This window comes from Triticum urartu, chromosome 2A (assembly GCF_056163025.1).
Source record: "Triticum urartu cultivar PI428250 chromosome 2A, HENAU_Tu73, whole genome shotgun sequence".
Lineage (NCBI taxonomy): Eukaryota > Viridiplantae > Streptophyta > Magnoliopsida > Poales > Poaceae > Triticum > Triticum urartu.
In genome coordinates, this window is record NC_141874.1 from 42,930,573 (window position 1) to 42,950,607 (window position 20,035).

Sequence of the window (20,035 nt, forward strand, 5' to 3'; positions counted from 1 at the left end):
TTTTCGATTGAAAAGAAATGCAGCAATCCTCAAACGAAATAAAATAAAAAATCCAGCGGCCAGAAGGCCCGCGTATACGCGGCGGATGTACATGGGCTGACTGTGGCGCACATTCCCTAAAAAGAAACTGTGGCGCACATGCATCAGGCGCCAATTTTCATTTTACTGCTATATATTTTACTACCCACTATACACTTTAGTTTTACTCAAGAACACTAGTACAATTTAGTTAATGCATGCACTTGACGCTCACGTCATGTGCATCAACCACACAGAAAAACGACATCTTGTAGCATCGCTCCAATTTCTCCAAATGTTCCACGCGGAAAACCAAACACTCCGTGTGCAAAACAAACGTCTAAAAATCAAACGAATTTGTCAGCATACAAGAGGATAAACATAAATTGTCCTTTTTTTTGCGGGTCAACATAAATTGTTGTTGAAAGCGAGATAATCAAACGAATTTGTCAGCAGACAAGAGGATAAACATAAATTGTTCTTGAAAGCGAGATAATCATGGGTGCAATGAGTGTTCATCATGTCCATTATTGGGCCATGGACAGTCTGAGTGCTCTCGAAGGAACTTGTCCACCATGTCCATCTATCTAGCCGGGCGAGAGGAGAGCGAAAACAAATCAGGCCATGATCCGCGGTGTCACCTCGATTGCACGGACAGCGGAACAAGTCCCCATCAGTTCTTTGCGCTGGAAAAACCGCGGGCGGTTCCCTGAAGGCCGCTGGCCTTTCTTTTTCTGGAGGAAACTTCGAGAGCTGAGTGGATGTCGAGGTCATCTGCAATTCTGCATCGCAGACCCAAAACCCAAGATTAAGATACTCGGCCCACCAAACAAGATGATAGAGGCAGTCGCTCGCTAGCGTTTCCAGCTTTGCGCGTCACGTAAGCAGTCCTATTTATTTTCTGAGGAATGCCACGTAAGTAATTTAAGTTCGTTATATGCGGAGGTCGGGAGTACTCGTATTCGTTTGATGCTATGTTGAAATTCTTTTTATATCGAAATAATCGATGGAGATAGATGAGATTGTATGCTGTTTTCCAAGGATCTGTGGTTCCGAGAGAAATCGACGGCAGAAGAGCACCATAGGGCGGGCATAACTGAAATCAACATCACAACGCAAGTCTAAACCTCGTCTGCAAGATGGCCAGCAAGACTAGCTTGTAGTTTCATCTATCAGGGTACTCCACATGAAGTTACAACATGAAGTTAACTCAACCACTGTACATATAAGTGAAACATTACACTTGCATCTCTGCCGGTCACTCACTGCATGTGAAGTTTTAGTCCAGCTAGGCGCTGGACCGGCCGGTAGGTCTTGGACTACCTAAGTCTGGACAGGCTAGCAACGGGACCCAATCGTGAGGTGTCAGATTGGAACATGGGATAAGCCAAACAAACAGCGACGCAGCTCAGCATCTCGACCGGCATCTTAATTTCATTTCGTTCGCTTCATGCTTATCTCGAGTGTTCTTCAATGTCACGTCAACAAACACTAAGCCCACATGAATCATGGGTCCAGAAGTGTACAAGTGCGCGTGCACAGGTTCAGAAATGTAGTATACACTACGAGTTTTGAGATCCCTCAAGCCATATAGCTCGCAGAATGGCATTTGTAGGGCATGGTATACAAGAATTTCAGCCTATGTACTACCATCACAAAGTGAATGCGTCCATCACAAACTGAAAACAAACTAATGCAGAGGCTGGGGATGACCCATCTTTGTGTGTGTGAGAGAGAGAGAGTAAGTGCAGTCATGCAGAAATTCGGATGAAGTAACAAATATCACACTAATTGCTCCGGATGCTGAAGCGTCAAAACCTAATTTAAGAACGTAGTTTTTTTGGTTCGCAAAAGGAATGATGCACACAATCATTTTATTAAAGTTGATGCAAGACAATGAGGCCAAAGTCACCAACAAACGAAGAACATAACAAAACAAACTACACAGAACCATTACAATAACGCCTTTAGAAAGGGATGAATGTTCTGACGCCATCGTCGTCGTGAAGACACCGTCTTCAACAAGATAGTGATGCAAGTTTGCCGTTGCTGAGCCCGACCGGCAAAGGCCAGAACAAGTGTTTTCACCCAAACATGAAGTGTGTTCTAAATGTCATCTTTGTAGCGGATCTTCCGACCGTCACGCCTGCCAGTTCTGCAAGCTAGGCCAGAGTGGCGCTAGCAAAGTCTTATGTCTGTGATAGCTTCACATGATCTAGTGCCCTCTTCCCGTCTAGTTTCTTTGACAAATAAAGTCTTGAATACTCTTCCACTTTTGTTATCTTGTATAGCACCTTCTCATCTGTAACTCCCAAAAGTGGTGAAACTATTCTATCATACTTTGGGACATGAAACGCTGATATCGATAAGCGTTCATTATGGGCATTTATTGTGACCCTATGCTCAATGCTCTTGTACTTCCCGTTTGTAATAATCTATAAAAAATGACTTGATTAAATTACAACAGCATGTTCATATAAAGGTGGAAAGAGCTAATGAAGTACACATTTTGATGTCATAATTGCAGAATCGTTACAATTTTGTTGGAGAGCACTTCTCTTGACCTGAGCACGAATAAGAATTGTAGAAATGTTCGTTTTCCTATTTTATACTCCCTCCATTCCCAAATATTTGTCTTTCTAGAGATTTGAACAAGTGACTATATACGGAGCAAAATGAGTAAATCTACACTCTAAAATATATCTACATGCATCTATATGTGGTAGTCCATTTGAAATCTTTAAAAAGACAAGTATTTAGGAACGAAGGGAGTACAACTTAGGCTTGAGATGCTATATGTTCAAACTTGACTTAAAAAAGATCTTACCTCAAGAAGGTCACCCGCATTCACCAACAATGCATAGGGACGTGGATTCACCGGGATCCATACACCATGTCTCCTAATTTGTAGGCCTTGAACAGAATTGACCTCTAGTAGGATGGTTAGGAAAGACCCATGAGAATGTGGTGAGAAGCCTAAAACCTTTTCGGGTGTCAACGTGCATGGAGGGTAGTAGTTCATCCCAACAAATTGGACCACACTTTTGTCCGCCAGCAATTCAGGATCAACATCTAGTGTTTTTGCTATGAAGTTGGCAACCGAATGAGCGAGTTTCATCAATTTAGAAGAGTATTCTTCAATGGAACTCCTGGGATCAAAGAAGAAATAATGTTCTTGTTAACGTTAGATGCAGTTACACATACTATCTACCTTTAAAAAACCAATTGCTGAAATGCTTATTGTAGATATATTATGATGATGTTTTTCTTTTCTCTGTTTTGATGAATTTGAATAATTTTCTCAATATAGGGTTGATCTGCAAACTTCAGTGAATTAAGCCAAAAAAAAGACTAGCTCTATTAAATCATAAATAGAAAAGTCAATGAACCATGTGTATGTTGATGACAATATCTACTTTGTTTTTTCGAGTTGGGCATCTTTTCTGTACCACTTATAGACATAAATCAGAAAATTTGGTAGTTGTTTATTGGAGTACAACAATGGGTATGGAAACAGCAACCATGTGCCATAGTTCTCTTGAATGGCGCGGTTGGCTGATTGAAAAGAATAGTTTCGGAACCACGTGGTAAAACTAATGTTTTAAATAGCGGGCTATGAAAAATAGCGGCGGGCCTTTAAATTTGCTATAGCGGAGCTATAACGGGCTATAGCAGGCTGTAGCGGGATATTTGTAAATGTGACCATTTAGCGGCACTGTTGAAAAGGCTATTTTTTTTTAAGAAAAGGAGGATAACCCGGGCCTCTGCATCTGGGCGATGCATACGGTCACTTTATTAATTATTCTCACAAGACTTTACAAAGTAATACAATAGTAAGAGGCTGCTTGGATCCAAGGGACTTATTTTAGTCTGACTAAAAATAGTCTCTTTAAGAGGCTAAAGTTCCAAGCACCTCTGACTAAAGATGGACTAAAACTAGTCTTGAAACTAAAATGTTTTAGTCAGGGTACACCTACCAAAATATGAATTAGTCCCCTCTCTCCTCATTTAACTCCTCTCTTTAACACATGCAAGTTCTGGATTGGAAGGTTTGGAGGATAATAAATGCTTATTAACTTGATTTTAGTCTCTTTAGTATTTGGATCCAAGCATGGGTGAGGCTAGCAAGTTTTAGTCTCACTACTTTTAGTCATGAGACTAAAACGTATTCAAGCACCCTTTAAGACTAAAGCCGCCGTCTAAGCAACAAACTGTCTACACCTATCCAGTTGATGAAGGGGCGCAGATAGCCTGGGCCTAATACCAAACAGACATCGTAGCCAAACCTAACATCTAAGACCTGAGGTTCCATCCACTTATAGACATAAATCAGAAAATTTGGTAGTTGTTTATTGGAGTACAACAATGGGTATGGAAACAGCAACCATGTGCATAGTTCTCTTGAATGGCCCGCCGCGTGGTTGGCTGATTGAAAAGAATAGTTTTAGAACCACGTGGTAAAACTAATGTTTTAAATAACGGGCTATGAAAAATAGCGGGGGGCCTTCAAATTCGCTATAGCGGAGCTATAGCGGGATATTTGTGAATGCGATCATTTAACGGCACTGTTGAAAAGGCTATTAGCCAGCTATTTAAAACTATGGGTAAAACAACATACAACATCTGGCGAGTTCAGTGACACTAGCTGAAAGAAACCCCAGTCCCCGCAGGCAAATCTAAGCTTCGGACTTTGTGAGCTTGCCGAGGTCGGGCGATCACGGAAACATCGTCGGATTGCATCGGCATCAATGTCCGGCTAAAGTTGTACCGTACTACCGTTCGAGCATGTCAGCCGTCAGATCGCCGGCAGCGGACACCGCGGAGTTTAGACCACCTGCTGTCGCTCGGGCTGCCATTCAGCGCCTCCACCTCCATTCAGCCAGTCAGCTCACTACGTGATTGATCAGGCGATTCACAGGCTAGCTACTATGCAGTTAATTAGGGTTGCTGCTTGCTAATCTTTTTCTGATGGGCTCGATCCAACAGAACTGGAATGTTAGATAAATTGCGATTTTAGAAAAAGATGCGACTAATGGCTCGGCCGGCTTGGCCAGAAGGTCCTCTGATCCTTGCATTTGGACGTACCGGTGCTAAACAATGCCCGTCGGCTCCCCAGCTTCTCCCCTTTTTCTTTTTCTCCCTTTTTTCTCTGAATTCTTAGCAGATGGGCCCTTTCCCTCTGAATTCTTAGCGGATAGACTACACAATATTGGAATTTCAGCCCGGCAACTTTGTTTAACATTTCTCTTTTTTATAGAATCAAATGTTATTCAAAATATTCATATCTTTCGAACTCTAACTCTAAATCTAACATGTTATATACAGAAATCACTCAGAAAATTCTGTAGATTATATATATGCTATTATCTTTCATGTAAATCATTGCTAAAATTATGTTTCGGCTGCAACCTTAACTGATACCTTCTTTATATGGGGTATTTTGGAAATGCCTATTATACATGTTTCTTACACCATTTAAATTGAGTAGATATGATAGTTTGATGCTCTCACAGAAGATATTATTCGGACCACATGGGATGTTGATTTCTACCAGGTACCATATGCTAAAGATTACAATATGTACACAATCATCCTCTCTAGTTCGTGCAGTGCACAACAACCAATTCATATACGATGAATTGCACTAAACTGCTGATACAAGCTTTATGTAAACAAGTAGCTTAATGTTGAATTCCATATTGTTTGAAATTATGCCCATAAAGCGTTTTGGAAACACTTTGAGTACACAAAAAAAAGCATCCCACCTTTACGTTTTTATACAACACCACTTGTCATGTTGTCTGTTGTGTGGCATAGTAGAATTGATTTGTTGATGCTATCGAGTGTGTGCATGAGGGGTGATTCTTTTTACTCCCGTGCAATGCACGAACATGTTTCCTAGTGTAAAGACAAAGCATGTAACTCTTAAACAAACACGAACATCACAGATGGGTGTTCAGCCAATCTTGTCATTTCAAGTTCTTAGCCTTTAATCTATGGCACAAAAGTATCAAGTCTTGTTTAAGTAAGTATCTCCAGGTTACGACACTTGGAACTTCATTTGTAACAATTTTTCCATTTCGAACAGTCCAAATATCCCAACATCCTAGAACATTTATATCCATGAAACCTTCTTGGGGCGTTCTCATCAAAGGCTGGAATTCCTCTTCTTTTGCTCGGCATCAGTGTCATCTAACAATCTTGAGAAAATTTGCAGTCCCAAAAAATATGCATTGGTGTTTCTTCAACTTGATCATTGCGGAAATGTTTAGAATGTTTTATACTACGGGCAGACAATAGAAGTGCGCCGGACAGGTCAAAGCCTATCAAATCTACATGATCCTAGTGTGAACATAATGAGATGGCAGTAGTCTCAGTTAGACAAAATAAGTACCAACAATTGGTTGGGTGGCTAATAGGACGGTTGTATTCTCAGTCTATTATTCTCTTCTTCCCCTTGGTGCCACCCTTCTTGCTTGGATGGCTTGGAACAATGGTTTGCGATAAACCTATTTCTGTCTTTCAAATACCACACAACTATAGCAGTAGAAGAATTTCAGCATATATATACAAAAGTAAATGCATATATTCAAATGAAGTGACAAACATCTTGTTGATTGGTCCTGATGAGAAATAAATATCTATTACAATGACACATCAAATAGTAGTTTAAGAGTTTTATGTAGAATGACAAAGTTCAGTAGGGTATCCTTATATTCCAGATAACTTAGCATAATCCAGGGCTTTCTTTCCTTCTATTTTATTTGCGAAATAAAGTCTTGCATACTCTTCTACTCCCACTGCCTTGTATAACATCTTCTCTTCTATAGTTCCCAAAATTGGTGAAATTATTCCACCATAGGTTGGGACGTGAAATGCTGAAATAGATAGTCGCTCCTTGTGGGCATTTATGGTGACCCGATGCTCAATGCTCTTGTACTTCCCGTTCGACAAAATCTATAATAATATAAAAATTAATTTGAACAAATATCAAGCTTCTCATCTATATCCTTGAAAAAATAGTCCATTATTCATATAAAGTAGGAAGTAGTGTGAAAATTACACACAACATTGTACATGAAAAACTTTCGTAGGCACCATTCAACTATTGCTTTCTCAATAATCCAACCCTGATCTCTAGAAAAAGGTGCCTTTGCTTGTAGGGCCTTACTTTTTTCGCTTTATTCGATCAAGATTTCTTGGAAGGAACTGAAAGAACATAATTGGTAAACTGTTGAACATTTCCAATTTTTTTGTTTATTGTAACTTGATCCCGCTGGCAAACAGAGAATAGGAACAATAGTAACCAAGTGGCTTGTCCAAGGAGAAATTGCAATTAGTGTTTTCTTCAACCATGAATGAAGTTTCTTAGCAGAGTTGGCTAGATGCAGGGCGAGGGCTACAAAAGGTAGCTCGACGCCTCACTTGTTTGATTAGGTGGGCCTTCTAGTTTTTTGTCCCTTCAAAGTCTCAAGAATATTTAGAAATAGTGCTAACGCTAACCCGAAGTTATGGTTATTTTTTGAACCACCATACAATGTGGTAAAAATAGTGATGTGATCTTCAATAAATTGAGAAGTACTTTCACCATTTCCGGTAGCAGAAAATTGTAACACATGATGACACATCGGACATAAGCCCTTTCATTTGGTGTTGTGTCTGTGTGTGCGCATGTGCACCCACGTGCGTGCGTCTTGGAGTTTGTAATTAAGTGGGAAGAGCAAAGTTATGGAATTGAGGATTTATCTTCACCCAAGCACAGGTATGGATCGCAAAAAAACATTTTTCCTGTCTTATATGACAATTACTTTTAGAGAAATCCATGCACCAGATCTTCTATTTGTAAGCCTTGAATTGATTATTAGTTGACTAACTTAACATGTCTTATGAAGCATACCTCAAGAAGGTCACCCACATTCACCAGTAGTGCATCAGGACGTGGCTTCACAGGAATCCATGCACCAGATCTTCTAATTTGTAAGCCTTGAACTGAATTAATTTCAAGCAGAATAGTCATAAAAGATCCATCAGAATGCGGTGAGAAACCTAGAACCTTTTCTGGCATTGACGTGCATGGAGGGTAGTAGCTCATCCTAAGAAATTGTGCCACATGTTTGTCTGCCAGTAGTTCAGGAGCAACATCTAGTGTTTTGGCAATGAAGACACTAATGGTTTGAGCGAGTTTCATCAGCTCCATTGAGTAATCTTCAATAGAATTCCTGGGATCATAACCATAAGAGTGTTTGTATGTTAATGCTAGGTATTGGTACATACTGAAATACCAGGACCTTTGTATGACCGGACCTAGCTTGTGTTAGTATCAAATACAAATAACAAGCCCAATTTTTTTGTTGCTTGTATGATCCCTGGTCTAGCCCTTTGTTGGGCAGTACCTTGAACCATATAAAAACTTAGCTGCTAGATATTTATGATGAAAATATTACCCTGTAAAATGTAAAATCAATTTATTTTGTCAAAAAACTCAATGTCCATTAGTTCCCTTTGTTTGTTTTCTGGATTTTAGTAAATTTTCAATATATAAGCTTTGTAAAGAACATTTTGTTGAATTCACCAAATTGACCAGGGCTTGGTAGAACTCAGCAATAAAGGTAACAAATTATTAGGGTCTCGGGTGAGGTTGGTGTCATTATATACACATGTGTAAACATAAAAGGATCATAGTAGTTTACTTTGAGTCCCTAGCCTAGTTAGGAGTAAAACAATTTGCGTATGAATAATAAAGGGTGCCTTGAATCAAATAAATAAAATCTTAATCACCACTAAGTTTAGTTTGTATTGGTGTTGAATAATCAAAGGGTAGCATAACATTAAAAACGAATAATACAATAAGGCCAACATAAATGTTTGATACCCCTCCTCGTTTACCTAAGAGTATATATTATTAGCTAATAAACATTTTTGCGTGAAACAAACACACAGAGTAGTTCATATGCATAAGGAAATCCAGAATTGTCAAAATCATGCTTCAAATGTCACACACCAAAACATGGCACACTATAGCAGTGAAAAAGAATGCCCTTAGTTCAAAATTCCGTCCATTTTAACAAAAGATTATGTGTAACCAAGATAATCCTATAAGTTTTTTTAATCTAATATGGATTCAACTTGAGTTTCGGCCAAATTAACATTTTTTCTTAATATGATGCTTTGAACAGAAGGAACATTTTCCTGCCATTTCTTATCCATCTACAAATTTCAAGCATGCACACAGTCTGACCTGAAAGTATGGGGCTGACTTGGCCAATAACTCATATCACGGCCTTGGGTTGGTTGGGCGAAGAGGGCAAGCAGGTCAGACCAGTCTAGCTTTTGATCATCAGAGACAACAAACGCTTGGCCATAACCTTGAAGATCCCCTGGGCGCTGAGCATAGGCATTCTTAACTTCTAACGGGAGTTGAAAGAACTTCTGAATATCATGCTTGATACCTGTGATGACCTCATCTGGTATTCCATGATTTACAACCTACAAATTTCAAATGTTGCACAAATGGTCATGCTTAATCAAACATACTTTTGAGCGATGGAATGATCGAATCTAGTAATTATTAGAGTTTTTTATAATCTCTAGGCCAATTCAAAATTTTGTCCTTGAATTCCAGTATGAGATATCCCAGGCCTTAAACTTTTTAAACCTGGCTAATCTAGTCCCTAACAATGATCAAAGCAATATGAGAAATGAAGTTGTGATGATTTCCCCATGTGGAGCCGAGTTGTAAATAAGTGGGAAAAATATGAAAAATCAATAATAAAAATACTAAGAAAAAATTCAAGGGAAAAAAGTCATATAATTGTAAATATGAATAAATCTATAAGTTTTAGAACTAAAGTAAGTTACAAATATTTTAAAGTGGAAATATTCTAGAAAAGTTACTGAGAATATTAAAAATATTAAGTCAAAAATAATAAAATATAGAAAAATAAAAATAATTAATTTGTAAAAATACCAAATCAATTTGAGAAATCTCATGACTATTTTATGAAGAATATTGAAGTATCTACATTCTTCCGAGTTTCCATTATTGTTACCACACTATTTTTGAGTTTCCTAGGAATTCTATTACTTGGGGAATACATATGAGTTACTGTTTTTAAAACTTATGAATTATTGTTTTTGTAAATATTTCCATGGTTTTCTATTTTTTGACATAACTTTATTTTTTGTGCTAATTTGAAATTAGTGTTCAAGATATATGTTTTTCTTTGTCTTGGAGAATATTTTTTATTTACTTATACTTTTGGTAAAAGTTTTTGATTCTTTCATGTTCATTCAACTATGTGTATTATTATTAGTCATACGGCTCTATATTGTGGTTAGGAACAGAGTTTTTTTTGTATTTAAGGAACATAAGGTCCATAATCTCAAGTAATAGAGGCTAACAGATCAAGTCAACCAACGGCTGAGCAAAACAAATTTTGTTTGTTTTTCGTAGTATATTATGGACCCATGAAATAAGATTTGCCTCTCCGATTTATTAAGAAGAGAATAACATTTACATGTCTGTGTCACAACACACCCATGAGTATAAAAGTTGTTACTCTCGTGTCATAATTGCATCCAACTTCTTTGCGCCCGCTACCACCCAAAGTGGGCGCCCTTTTGGGACTCCCCTTGAATGAATGATAGCAAACTAAAGGACACAGCGCCCCTCATTTATGAGGCGTCTGCAAGGAAAATGTGGAAAGTTCAGGGGGCCTTGAAGGATGAGGCGTGGGTTGCCAAGATCCAAATTTCATCAAGCTTCTCTGTTGACCACTTTTCAGAAATTTGTTGTGCTTGGGGCCACTTTGTGACTTCATTCTTCTTGAGGAGGTCGAGGATGATAGTACTTGGATGCACACTACAACGGAGTCTACTCGGTGGAATCCGCTTACAATGCTCAATTCCTTGGCACCGTCCGTTCCCCCATGGAGCATGTTGTCTTGGAAGTTTGGGCCCCGCCTAAAATCAAGTTTTTTGCTTGGTTGGCCGCCCAAAATTGGATTTGGACCACGGATAGGCTGGCCAAGCGTGACCGGACAATTTGTGGCCTTTGCCCTCCATGTAAGCAAACTCAAGAATTGGCGGACCACCTCTTCTTCATGTGTGGCCACTTCACACTCAGGCTTTGGGGCATGATGAAAAGATGGCCATAATTGGAATATATCGATACTTTGAACCGGCACTTGTTGCAATCCACCAAGGAGTGGTGGGTTGGCTTATCTAACGAGACCGGAAGGCAATGGCCTCTCTAACCATGCTCATCTTTTGGGCAATTTGATCCGAAAGAAATGTACGAGTCTTCCGGAACAAAAGTCTTTTGTAGTATTTGTTGTGCTTGTGTTGGTGCTTCAACAACAACATGTTTAACATGCAATTAGACGATATTTTTGCCTAGAAAGTGAAGACATAAAGAACTGGTTGGCCAATATGGCCTAAAGTTGCGTACGTGCCGGTTTTTTTGCATGGAAATGATAAGCAATTTAAAGTAGTGACGCACCTGAAAGAAGCCCCACTCGGCGCAGGCAAACCTGAGCTTCGCGACCTCTGCCTCGACGGACTCGGGGCTCAAGAGGTTGCTGAGATCGATCACCGGAACCTCGCCGGAGTGCTCGGGGAGAACGGCGTGCGCGTTGATGTCCGGCTGGACATACCGTTCGATCTGGTCGGCCGTCAGCTCGCCGGCGGACGCCACCAGAGCCTGGACGTTCGCGACGGGAAGCGACGTTCCCAGCTTCGACCACCGGATCTCGCCGGCGCTGCCACTCGCTGCCTCCACCTCCATCGTAGCTAGCTAATTGTTCACTAAGAGTGTTTCTCGCTAGTAAAGTTGCAGGGATCCAGCCATCGATCAGGCTATTATATACTGCGATGTTTTTTTCATGATGACATCTAAGCTGTGCTGTGATGTTTGTTACTACATGAAACGAGTCAGAAAATGCGAATGATTCCTCGCCTGGCTCGCCCGGAAGGCCGTCCGATCCATGTGTTTGGACTTACCCATCGATGCTAAAAATATGGCCGGCGGCCAAGGGCCGAATTTAACTCGGATAAGAGCATCTGTTAGCCGCATATAGCTAATCCTCCCTCTCATGTCCGCGGGCAGTGATCGCTCACACCTCAAAGTTGTACCTCATTTATCAAACTGCAAATCCATACGACCACATGCATAGTAAACCATCTCTACGATTCCATACAGACCGTCCGGCAACTAAATCAATACATGCCATTGGACTACCAACAATTGGCATTTGTACATACATAGTAAGCTATGGATAAAAATCATCGACGGCTGCCCTTGCCCTTGCCCCCGTCCTTGGCGTCTTTGTCATGGAAATGGAACTCGAAGACGCAAAATGGATCAAGTCGGATATGCTCATCTTCGGAGTTGTCCGACCCGTCACGGTCCTCCTTCTCCTCTTTGGGGTGTAGTCCGGCCATGGCACGGATCATCCAGTTTTGCTCTCGGCTGAGGGCTCACGTGTTCCTCCTTAGCCGCTTCTGGAGGATGTGGCCACATACGGTTTCCTCTCGTCCAAGGCATTGCGCAACGCCGCATTCGGTAGTGTGGAGGGCTTCGGCCTCCTACGCCCCCCTGCTTTGCACGGCGGGCGCATAGGTCCCTTAACACTCATACGACTCTGCACAGGAGATCGGGCTATAGATGGAAGTCGAGCCTCTAGATTTGGTGACCGAGCACCACTTTGTCAACGCAAAAGATTCTCGTCGGATCGAGGGTGACCCCGGTCGAACGCACTCCTCTCAGGAGCGGCGGAGAGCCATGCAGACGGCCATAGCCTCCTCCTTCCGGCGTGGCACGATGCCCCGGTCAACGAAACGGGAGTGGTCGTCGGAGTTGAATCCGCTGTCCGTCGTGCCGGAGAAGGCCGGAAATCGCTGGAAGGGAGCTTAGGGGCGGAGTGGAGTGGCTAGGCTTTGGTCTGGGATCTGGATGTACATGAATATATGTGGGGTCAGGATGGGGCAGCGCGTCTGGATCCGACGTGATAGACGCACATGGGCCCCATATTCACCCAACATTTGGAATGGATATGGGTGCCAGTTAGCCTGAGCATATGGGGTGATATGAAGAGCCCGTCCGAGTCAGAATTTTGTAACCGGTTAGTGATCGGACTGTTCACCCAGGCATATACCAGGAGTTTTGGAAGACCGGCTATAGATGCTCTAAGTGCACCGACACACTTGCAAATTTATTGTGGCTAGGCTAAAACAATCCTTTGTAGTTTGTACATGCAGTTGTGAACTTTTTTTGAAATGAAACCGGGAGACGACCTTTATTTTTCAGAGGTTAGAAATCACAAGACGACAAAACCCATGGCTGTTTTTTTAATTAAAATGCATGTCTCTTACAACAGGTAACCACATGTATAAAGTATCTTCTACTCCCTCTGTCCCATAATATAAGAACGTTTTTAACACTATTATAGTGCCAAAAACGTTCTTATATTATGGGACGGAGGGAGTAACAAATAGTGGCTGAATATTGTAAAAAAAAACTCATAGACAAGTACAATATGAATTAATCTATAAACGAAATATGATGGACGGTATCCACATGTCAATGATTATGCGAGAACTATATCTCGCTTATAGCGAGCGGTATCTGACGTCATGCGGAAGCTATTTTCTACATGCTACAGTAATGAGCCGGCCCATTCACTCGCTCGCACGGTGCGCTCACTATGTTTGATGCATTTGGTTCACTAGTACACTTTGTTTTTAGTTTTTTTTCTTTATATTTTTTCTATTTTTTTCATGTTTTTCTTCCGGCTTTTTGTATTTCTTAGTTTTATTGTTTATCACCAGTTTTCTTAATTTGTCTATTGGTTTTCACTGGGGTTTTTCCTTTTCTTTGTTTTTCTACTATTTTCTTTGTTTCTTCTTCTTTTTTTCTTCATGTTTTTTTACTCGTTGTTCTTTAGTTTTCTTTGTTTTCTTTTCTTTTTCTTTTCTACACTCATTTTTCTTTGGTTTTTTGTTTTCTTTTTTTCTTTGGTTTTCTTTTGTTACTTTCCTCAGTATTTGTTGTTTTCTTCATTAACTTTGTTTTCCTCTTTTTTTCTAGTTTTCTTTCCTTTATTTATGTTTCTTAGTTGCTTTCCACATTTTTTATTTTGTTTTCAAACACATATCTAAGTTTTTCAAGTGCACCATGTACATGTTTTATGTACACATGAAACATTTTCTTTATACACATTCTACATTTCTCAAATACATGATGTACATTTTTATTACAAAAAATGTTTTGAACAACTTTAAAATATACACGTTCTACATTTCTTGAATACCCACTGAAATTTTTTATTGTAATAAATATATTTTTAAAGAGCACAAACTATTTTTAAATACATGATTAACATTTTTTCGAACATATCCTTTTGATCTATACTTTGTCCATATATATGTTTACATATTTCGTATACACTAGGATTATTTATAATATACATGCTTAACATTTTCTATATTCTTTATTAACATTTTTTACAGCTTTTATTTTTTATGTATGTTTCTTTATACACTATGAATTTTTGTATTCACCACGGACACTTTTTATATACATGTTTAACATTTTTTTAAACACGACTAACATTTTCTAAAACACATTTTTTCATGTCTATTTTTTACAAACACATTCTACATTTTTTGTATATATCCAGAACATATTTAATATACATGTTTATTAGTGTCCAAATACATGATTAAATTTTTTAGAAACATATCTTTGATGTCTACTCATTTCTAGACACATGGTACATATTATATATTTTATAAATGCATGATTAACATTTTTCAACTTTTGTATATAATAAAGTGAATTTTATAATATATATATATATATATATTCTGAATATTTTGAAATACAAGCAAATGTTAAAAAATGAAACAAAAAAGGAATGCAAAAATGTGAATATAAACGGAAGGAAAAAGAAAGCACTAAAGGTCATTTCGCGCTGGGCGGCGCAATCAGGCGGTGCCTTCAGCGAGACGTCCTATTGTCTCGTTGATTATGGGAGTGGCTCGAATGAGTTGAGCCACTTTTTGGGCTTAACTCAAACCGAGCCCAACAACTCGCTATTTATTTTTGGTTGTTTCAAATATTTTCATCCAAAGCGTGCTTCTTGGGTAAAAGATACTTCGAAGGTTCTAGTAAAGATTGGAGAAGGATTATTGCCTATAAATTCCATGGAAGGTGCTTTGTGACAATGCTCAATCAGTGTTCCTCCTAAAATGCCTGGCTCTGCTGAACCACCGGTGTGGAGAGCTGTTGAGGACCGCGTGGACTGATCCTTCCCCGGGATGCGTGATGAAGAGGGATGCCAGACCCTGATGTCCAACACTTATTTCCAGCGTGCCTAAGTGCTTGGCTGTTGTTATTCCTAAGTTGTTGATTCTTTTCATTTGTGTTCTGGGTGTAATGTTTTAGGGAAAGTTTTCCAAAACTATCGAAACTTTCCAATGGTTGGGAAGCATTATCCGATAGTTCCCAGAATACTCAGAAGGACCTATATTGAATTGCTCAAAGTTTTATTTTTTAAATATGATCCACATTAGGATTTAAAAAATCAAAGTTTTCAAAGTTACAGTGAGGCGACTAGGCTTGGGGATTGCCTCTACATCGCTTAAGGCGCAAATTGGTGGATCAGTGCTCATGCGCATGCTCGGTTAGGCCGCCCATTAGCACCCTCGACCAGTCGTTCACTCGCCTGCTAGCTACTTGTTTAGGGGGGAAACTAACACATCTGTTTTATGGATTAAAAAAATCATACTTAAAAAATGTTCGTGGATTGAAAAAAATATGGATTTGAAAAGAAAATCATGAATTTGAAAAAATATATCACAAAATTAAAAGTATTGATGAATTTGAGAAAAATGTTCATGAATTTGAAGAAACTTTGCAAAAGAAGGGAATAAAAAGTAAACCCGCTTCAACATGCAAACATGCACGAGAATTTCCCCTCTACATGCTATTTATGTTTAATAAATATTTCAAAACTATAAAATAATCAAACACTATAAATTATATGTATTTTAAGTTTTAGCTCTCATATTATTACATCAAATATTCATGTCCGTACAATTAAATATCACTGAAATATATTGCAAAGTACTCCCACAACAAGTGCAGGCCGACAGGCCTGAATTTCTAATCTTTTCATCAAGATGAAAACACACACAAGCAGTAATAAAACATTCAGTACACCTTGTTCACTGAATGATACAATACTTGGCTGTAACATTGAAGGGCAATTCGCTCCATGAATGATTCAACATTCAGGGGAACAGTATATGCCAATGGGGTGCCATACCCACCAAAGTATTAATTTAATTCAAACCAAAACATGATTTTTTTTATTCTGCACGCAAAATACACCAAGAACTTAAGATAACAGGAACCCCGCAATTATTTCATATTGTTCATGCACCAATATTGGAAAGGATCATCGAGGCAGTTGACAAGTGGCCGTATGCAGGATGCTGCAGCCCAGACTTACGCAATAATGGTGTTCTGCTTGAGAAGACCAGGTTAATCCTGAGAAGAAGAATTTGTTAATACTTTCATATTGACTAATCATAAAAATAAATGTAGGACCATCGGAATTTTTCTCTGCATATTCCATGGGAAGGATTTACATATACTCCCTCCGTCCCAAAATAAGTGTCGCTGATTCAGTACAAAGTTGTACTAAATCAACGGCACTTATTTTGGTACAGAGGAAGTACATTGGAAAATTTCTCTTAAGTTTATCACACATCTGTTGCAGAGAAGTTTCAGTATCGCTAAATTTTTTCTATTGAACGGGAACCATGGACATACTGAGCAAAGGTTCTAGTGAAGTTTCAATTAATGATGTTTGGCGGTATTTCCGTTACCCTGAAGGAAGCAATTTTTTGTGTGGATATTCTCTACCTTAGATCCTAAGCTACTTGATTTATTTATTACTCCCTCTGTTTAAAAATGCAAGACGTTTTTTTGGTTTAGATCGAGACTAAAAAACATCTTACATTTTGTTACAGAGACAGTACAAGATTTGCTGTTATAACAAAATGTGCTGTAAAAAACTGTAGATACTAACTAGTTGGTGAGTGACTTACATTTCCTTGTCACAGGCTGATCTTCTATAGAATCCCACACCGGGATCTCCTTAATCCCAGAATATTCATTAAGCAACACAAGGAACTCTTCAGTGATATGGAGAAAACTTAAGACTTTGGAGGGATGTAAGAAACTCAAGGCCAGCTGGAACACCCTTCAATTTTCTCAGGTTCACTAGCTGCAAAATATGGAGGCTTTCCATGGCACCTTTCTTTATCTTTAGCTTACTTAGAGAAGGCAAGTCACGCAGTTTCAGAGACTTCAAATTGGGGAACCATCCCTTGTTGAATGTTAATATTTTCCCGACGAATGCTTCTGTAAGATGCAGCTCTGTCAGGTTATCCAATCCCGAGATGGATGGGAGGGGATCTTCTGGCAGACACGACCAAACAAGATATAGTCCACATAGCTTCTTCCCTCCTTTCTGGAAAAGAGGAGACTGAAATGTCACTTCTGCCAATCTCCCTCTCAGAATGAGTTTCTGAAGGTTGAGGGGTGGGGTTTTCAGCTCATTCAACTGAAGAATTTGATCCTTGTCACTCATGGTAATATGTAATTGATTCAAGAGTTGCATCTTCAAGATGGACCTGCAAAAAAGCGCACAGTGGGTTTCCTTCTGGTTACTTATCCTCAAGCTCCTTAGTTGCTTTAGCTCCCCCAGCTCTTTAATAGAATCTTCTCGTGCTTCAATTGTATTCAGTGTCTGCAAACTTGTCAATTTTAATAGACCCTTCTGGATGCGCATACCATGGCGACATATAAAAGATCGATGTGACCGATCTACAATTCTCTCAACAAGTAAGTGCCTCAAGTTCTTCAGCTTGACAATCCCATGAGGCAATTCTTGTATCACACTGTTGAAAATATCCAATGTCAACAAGTTGGAGAGCTTCTCAATAGACTTCGGGAGGATCTTCACCTTTGAATCGCGCAGATTAAAAAGATCTCCAACAGCACTTGGCACTTCCTCGATGGTCAAGCCACATAGTTCTAGGACTACGATGTACTTAGAGTTAACTGCTACAGAATCAAGTATTCTGGATGATGGCATGGCCTTATGAAATATGATGCAAGATCTAAGACGAGGTAGCTGTAAATGTGGCAAAATATCATTGCTGCATTTAGATACAACCAAGCGACGAGTGTTTGTGTCCAGAATACCATGATTCCCATACTCATATGCAAGACCAAAACTTTCTTTCTGGGATAAATCAATTGCCAACTCACGAACAATGTCATGCATTTTGCAGGATCTTATTCTGCCAAATGAGTTGCATTCCGCAGGCTGCAGCATATTTCTGTGGACAAGCTCGTTCAAATAGCCTTCTGCCACTTCTTCCAGTGTACTACTATGACCCCTTTCCTCAATGAACCCCTCTGCAATCCATAGTCTGATGAGTGACTTCCTGTGAAGAATGTAGTCCTCCGGAAACAAGGAACAGTACAGAAAACAACTCTTCAGGTATGTAGGAAGGTATATGAAGCTCAAATACAAAGTATTCCTCACATCATCAAGCCCCGGGTTATGCGCCAGCTCCCAACCTAGCTGGTCATGGATTCGTTTCCATTCTGTTGGATTCTTCTCGCGCACAAACAAGAGACTTCCAACTGACACAATAGCAAGAGGCAAGCCTTTACACACTTGGCCACTATCTGCTCTGAGTGGCCCTTCAGCTCCGTAGGGCATTCATAATCTTCCTCCCTCCGAAAAGCTTTCCTACGGAAGAGTAACCATGCCTTGTCATCTGGCAAGCATTCACTTTTTAGTGCACGTCCTTTGGACGCCAGCCGAGCTATATCGTCATTGCGCGTCGTAATGACTATTCTGCTTCCTTTAGTATTTGGGGCAAGTATTTGGGGCAAGTTCTCCTAACAATCAGGTATCTCTTTTGCTCTAGAAACTTGCTGAGTTTGCCTTTTATATTGATCAAGTCCATTGTAGTGATCTCGGTGGGAGCAGTTTCCCCATCACGATGAAGTTCCTTAAATAGTTTCCTCAAGAGCTCTATTGGCGAATATGTTTGTGAGACAGATACCCATGCATGGCAGTCATACTTTTCTCTCTTCTCATTATACACATTTGCAGCTAACCAAAAATCTCCTCGCTTTTTCTTCATTGCTTCGATGATCTAGTTTACAATGTGGGATTACATAGGTATAAATAGCAGCTAAACTACCAATATCTAGTTCAAGTATACACATTTGAAGCTAACCAAAAATCTCCGATCTGTTTTTTCCCATCGCAAGTTATGCGAGTCGCCACGGGACGTTCTGCCAAGTTGAAGCTAGCCTCTAGTTCAAGTATACATATGGCAAGACACGCATGTACTGTGGCTAGGCACGAAATCAATCAAGCTAGCTTTGCATGTATATGTGCTGCATCTGGGTGAATCGAGCTAGCGTTCTAAAGCCAACAAGGACCGGATCAGATGTGGAACTGCAAGAACTGGATGGAAAGAGAAACTAAAATCATGATTATGATTTACAGTTAAGAGTCACACACTTGAATTTTGTACTTGTGTTTTTTACAGGAGTGTTATTCTCTCAATTAGGGTAGTGTGTATTTGTTTATTTGGGTTAGATATGAGAGACGAGTAAAATTATATTTGTTTATTTATGTCTCTTAAAAGGCTGCTAGTCCCACATGTAGGTAGAAGTACATTTTGTTTATTTGGTATGTGAACTCATTATCAACTCAAACATTTATAAGTACGAAAGATATCTTACAAAAATATCCACCTTAATAGAGTGAGTGTGGCCTATACTGCACATTCCAGTACTTTAGCAATTTAGTTCATGGTAAGTTGCTCATGCACAACGAATTATATCAGTTCTATTATCAGTGTGTTTTACAGTTGTTAAGAGTGAGGAAATATGCAACTTGTATTTTCAATAGGCCAT

At 39.5% G+C, this 20,035-nt stretch overlaps 1 protein-coding gene and 2 pseudogenes across 1 annotated transcript; all 3 read right to left on the reverse strand.

Moving 5' to 3' along the window:
- Nucleotides 1–2,207: 2,207 nt before the first annotated feature.
- LOC147983452 (oxoglutarate-dependent flavonoid 7-O-demethylase 1 pseudogene) lies at nt 2,208–4,893 on the reverse strand (annotated as a pseudogene).
- A 1,836-nt stretch (nt 4,894–6,729) lies between these two features.
- LOC147983453 (2-oxoglutarate-dependent dioxygenase 11-like) lies at nt 6,730–11,979 on the reverse strand. Its single transcript, XM_087539507.1, has 4 exons — nt 11,519–11,979; nt 9,257–9,504; nt 7,916–8,237; nt 6,730–6,975 (listed from the first exon to the last, which is right to left on the reverse strand). Exons 1-4 carry the CDS (start codon nt 11,801–11,803, stop codon nt 6,730–6,732), a joined length of 1,101 nt encoding a protein of 366 aa, XP_087395633.1. The 5' UTR covers nt 11,804–11,979.
- A 5,134-nt stretch (nt 11,980–17,113) lies between these two features.
- Nucleotides 17,114–19,251, reverse strand: LOC125554866 (disease resistance protein RPM1-like; annotated as a pseudogene).
- Nucleotides 19,252–20,035: the final 784 nt, after the last annotated feature.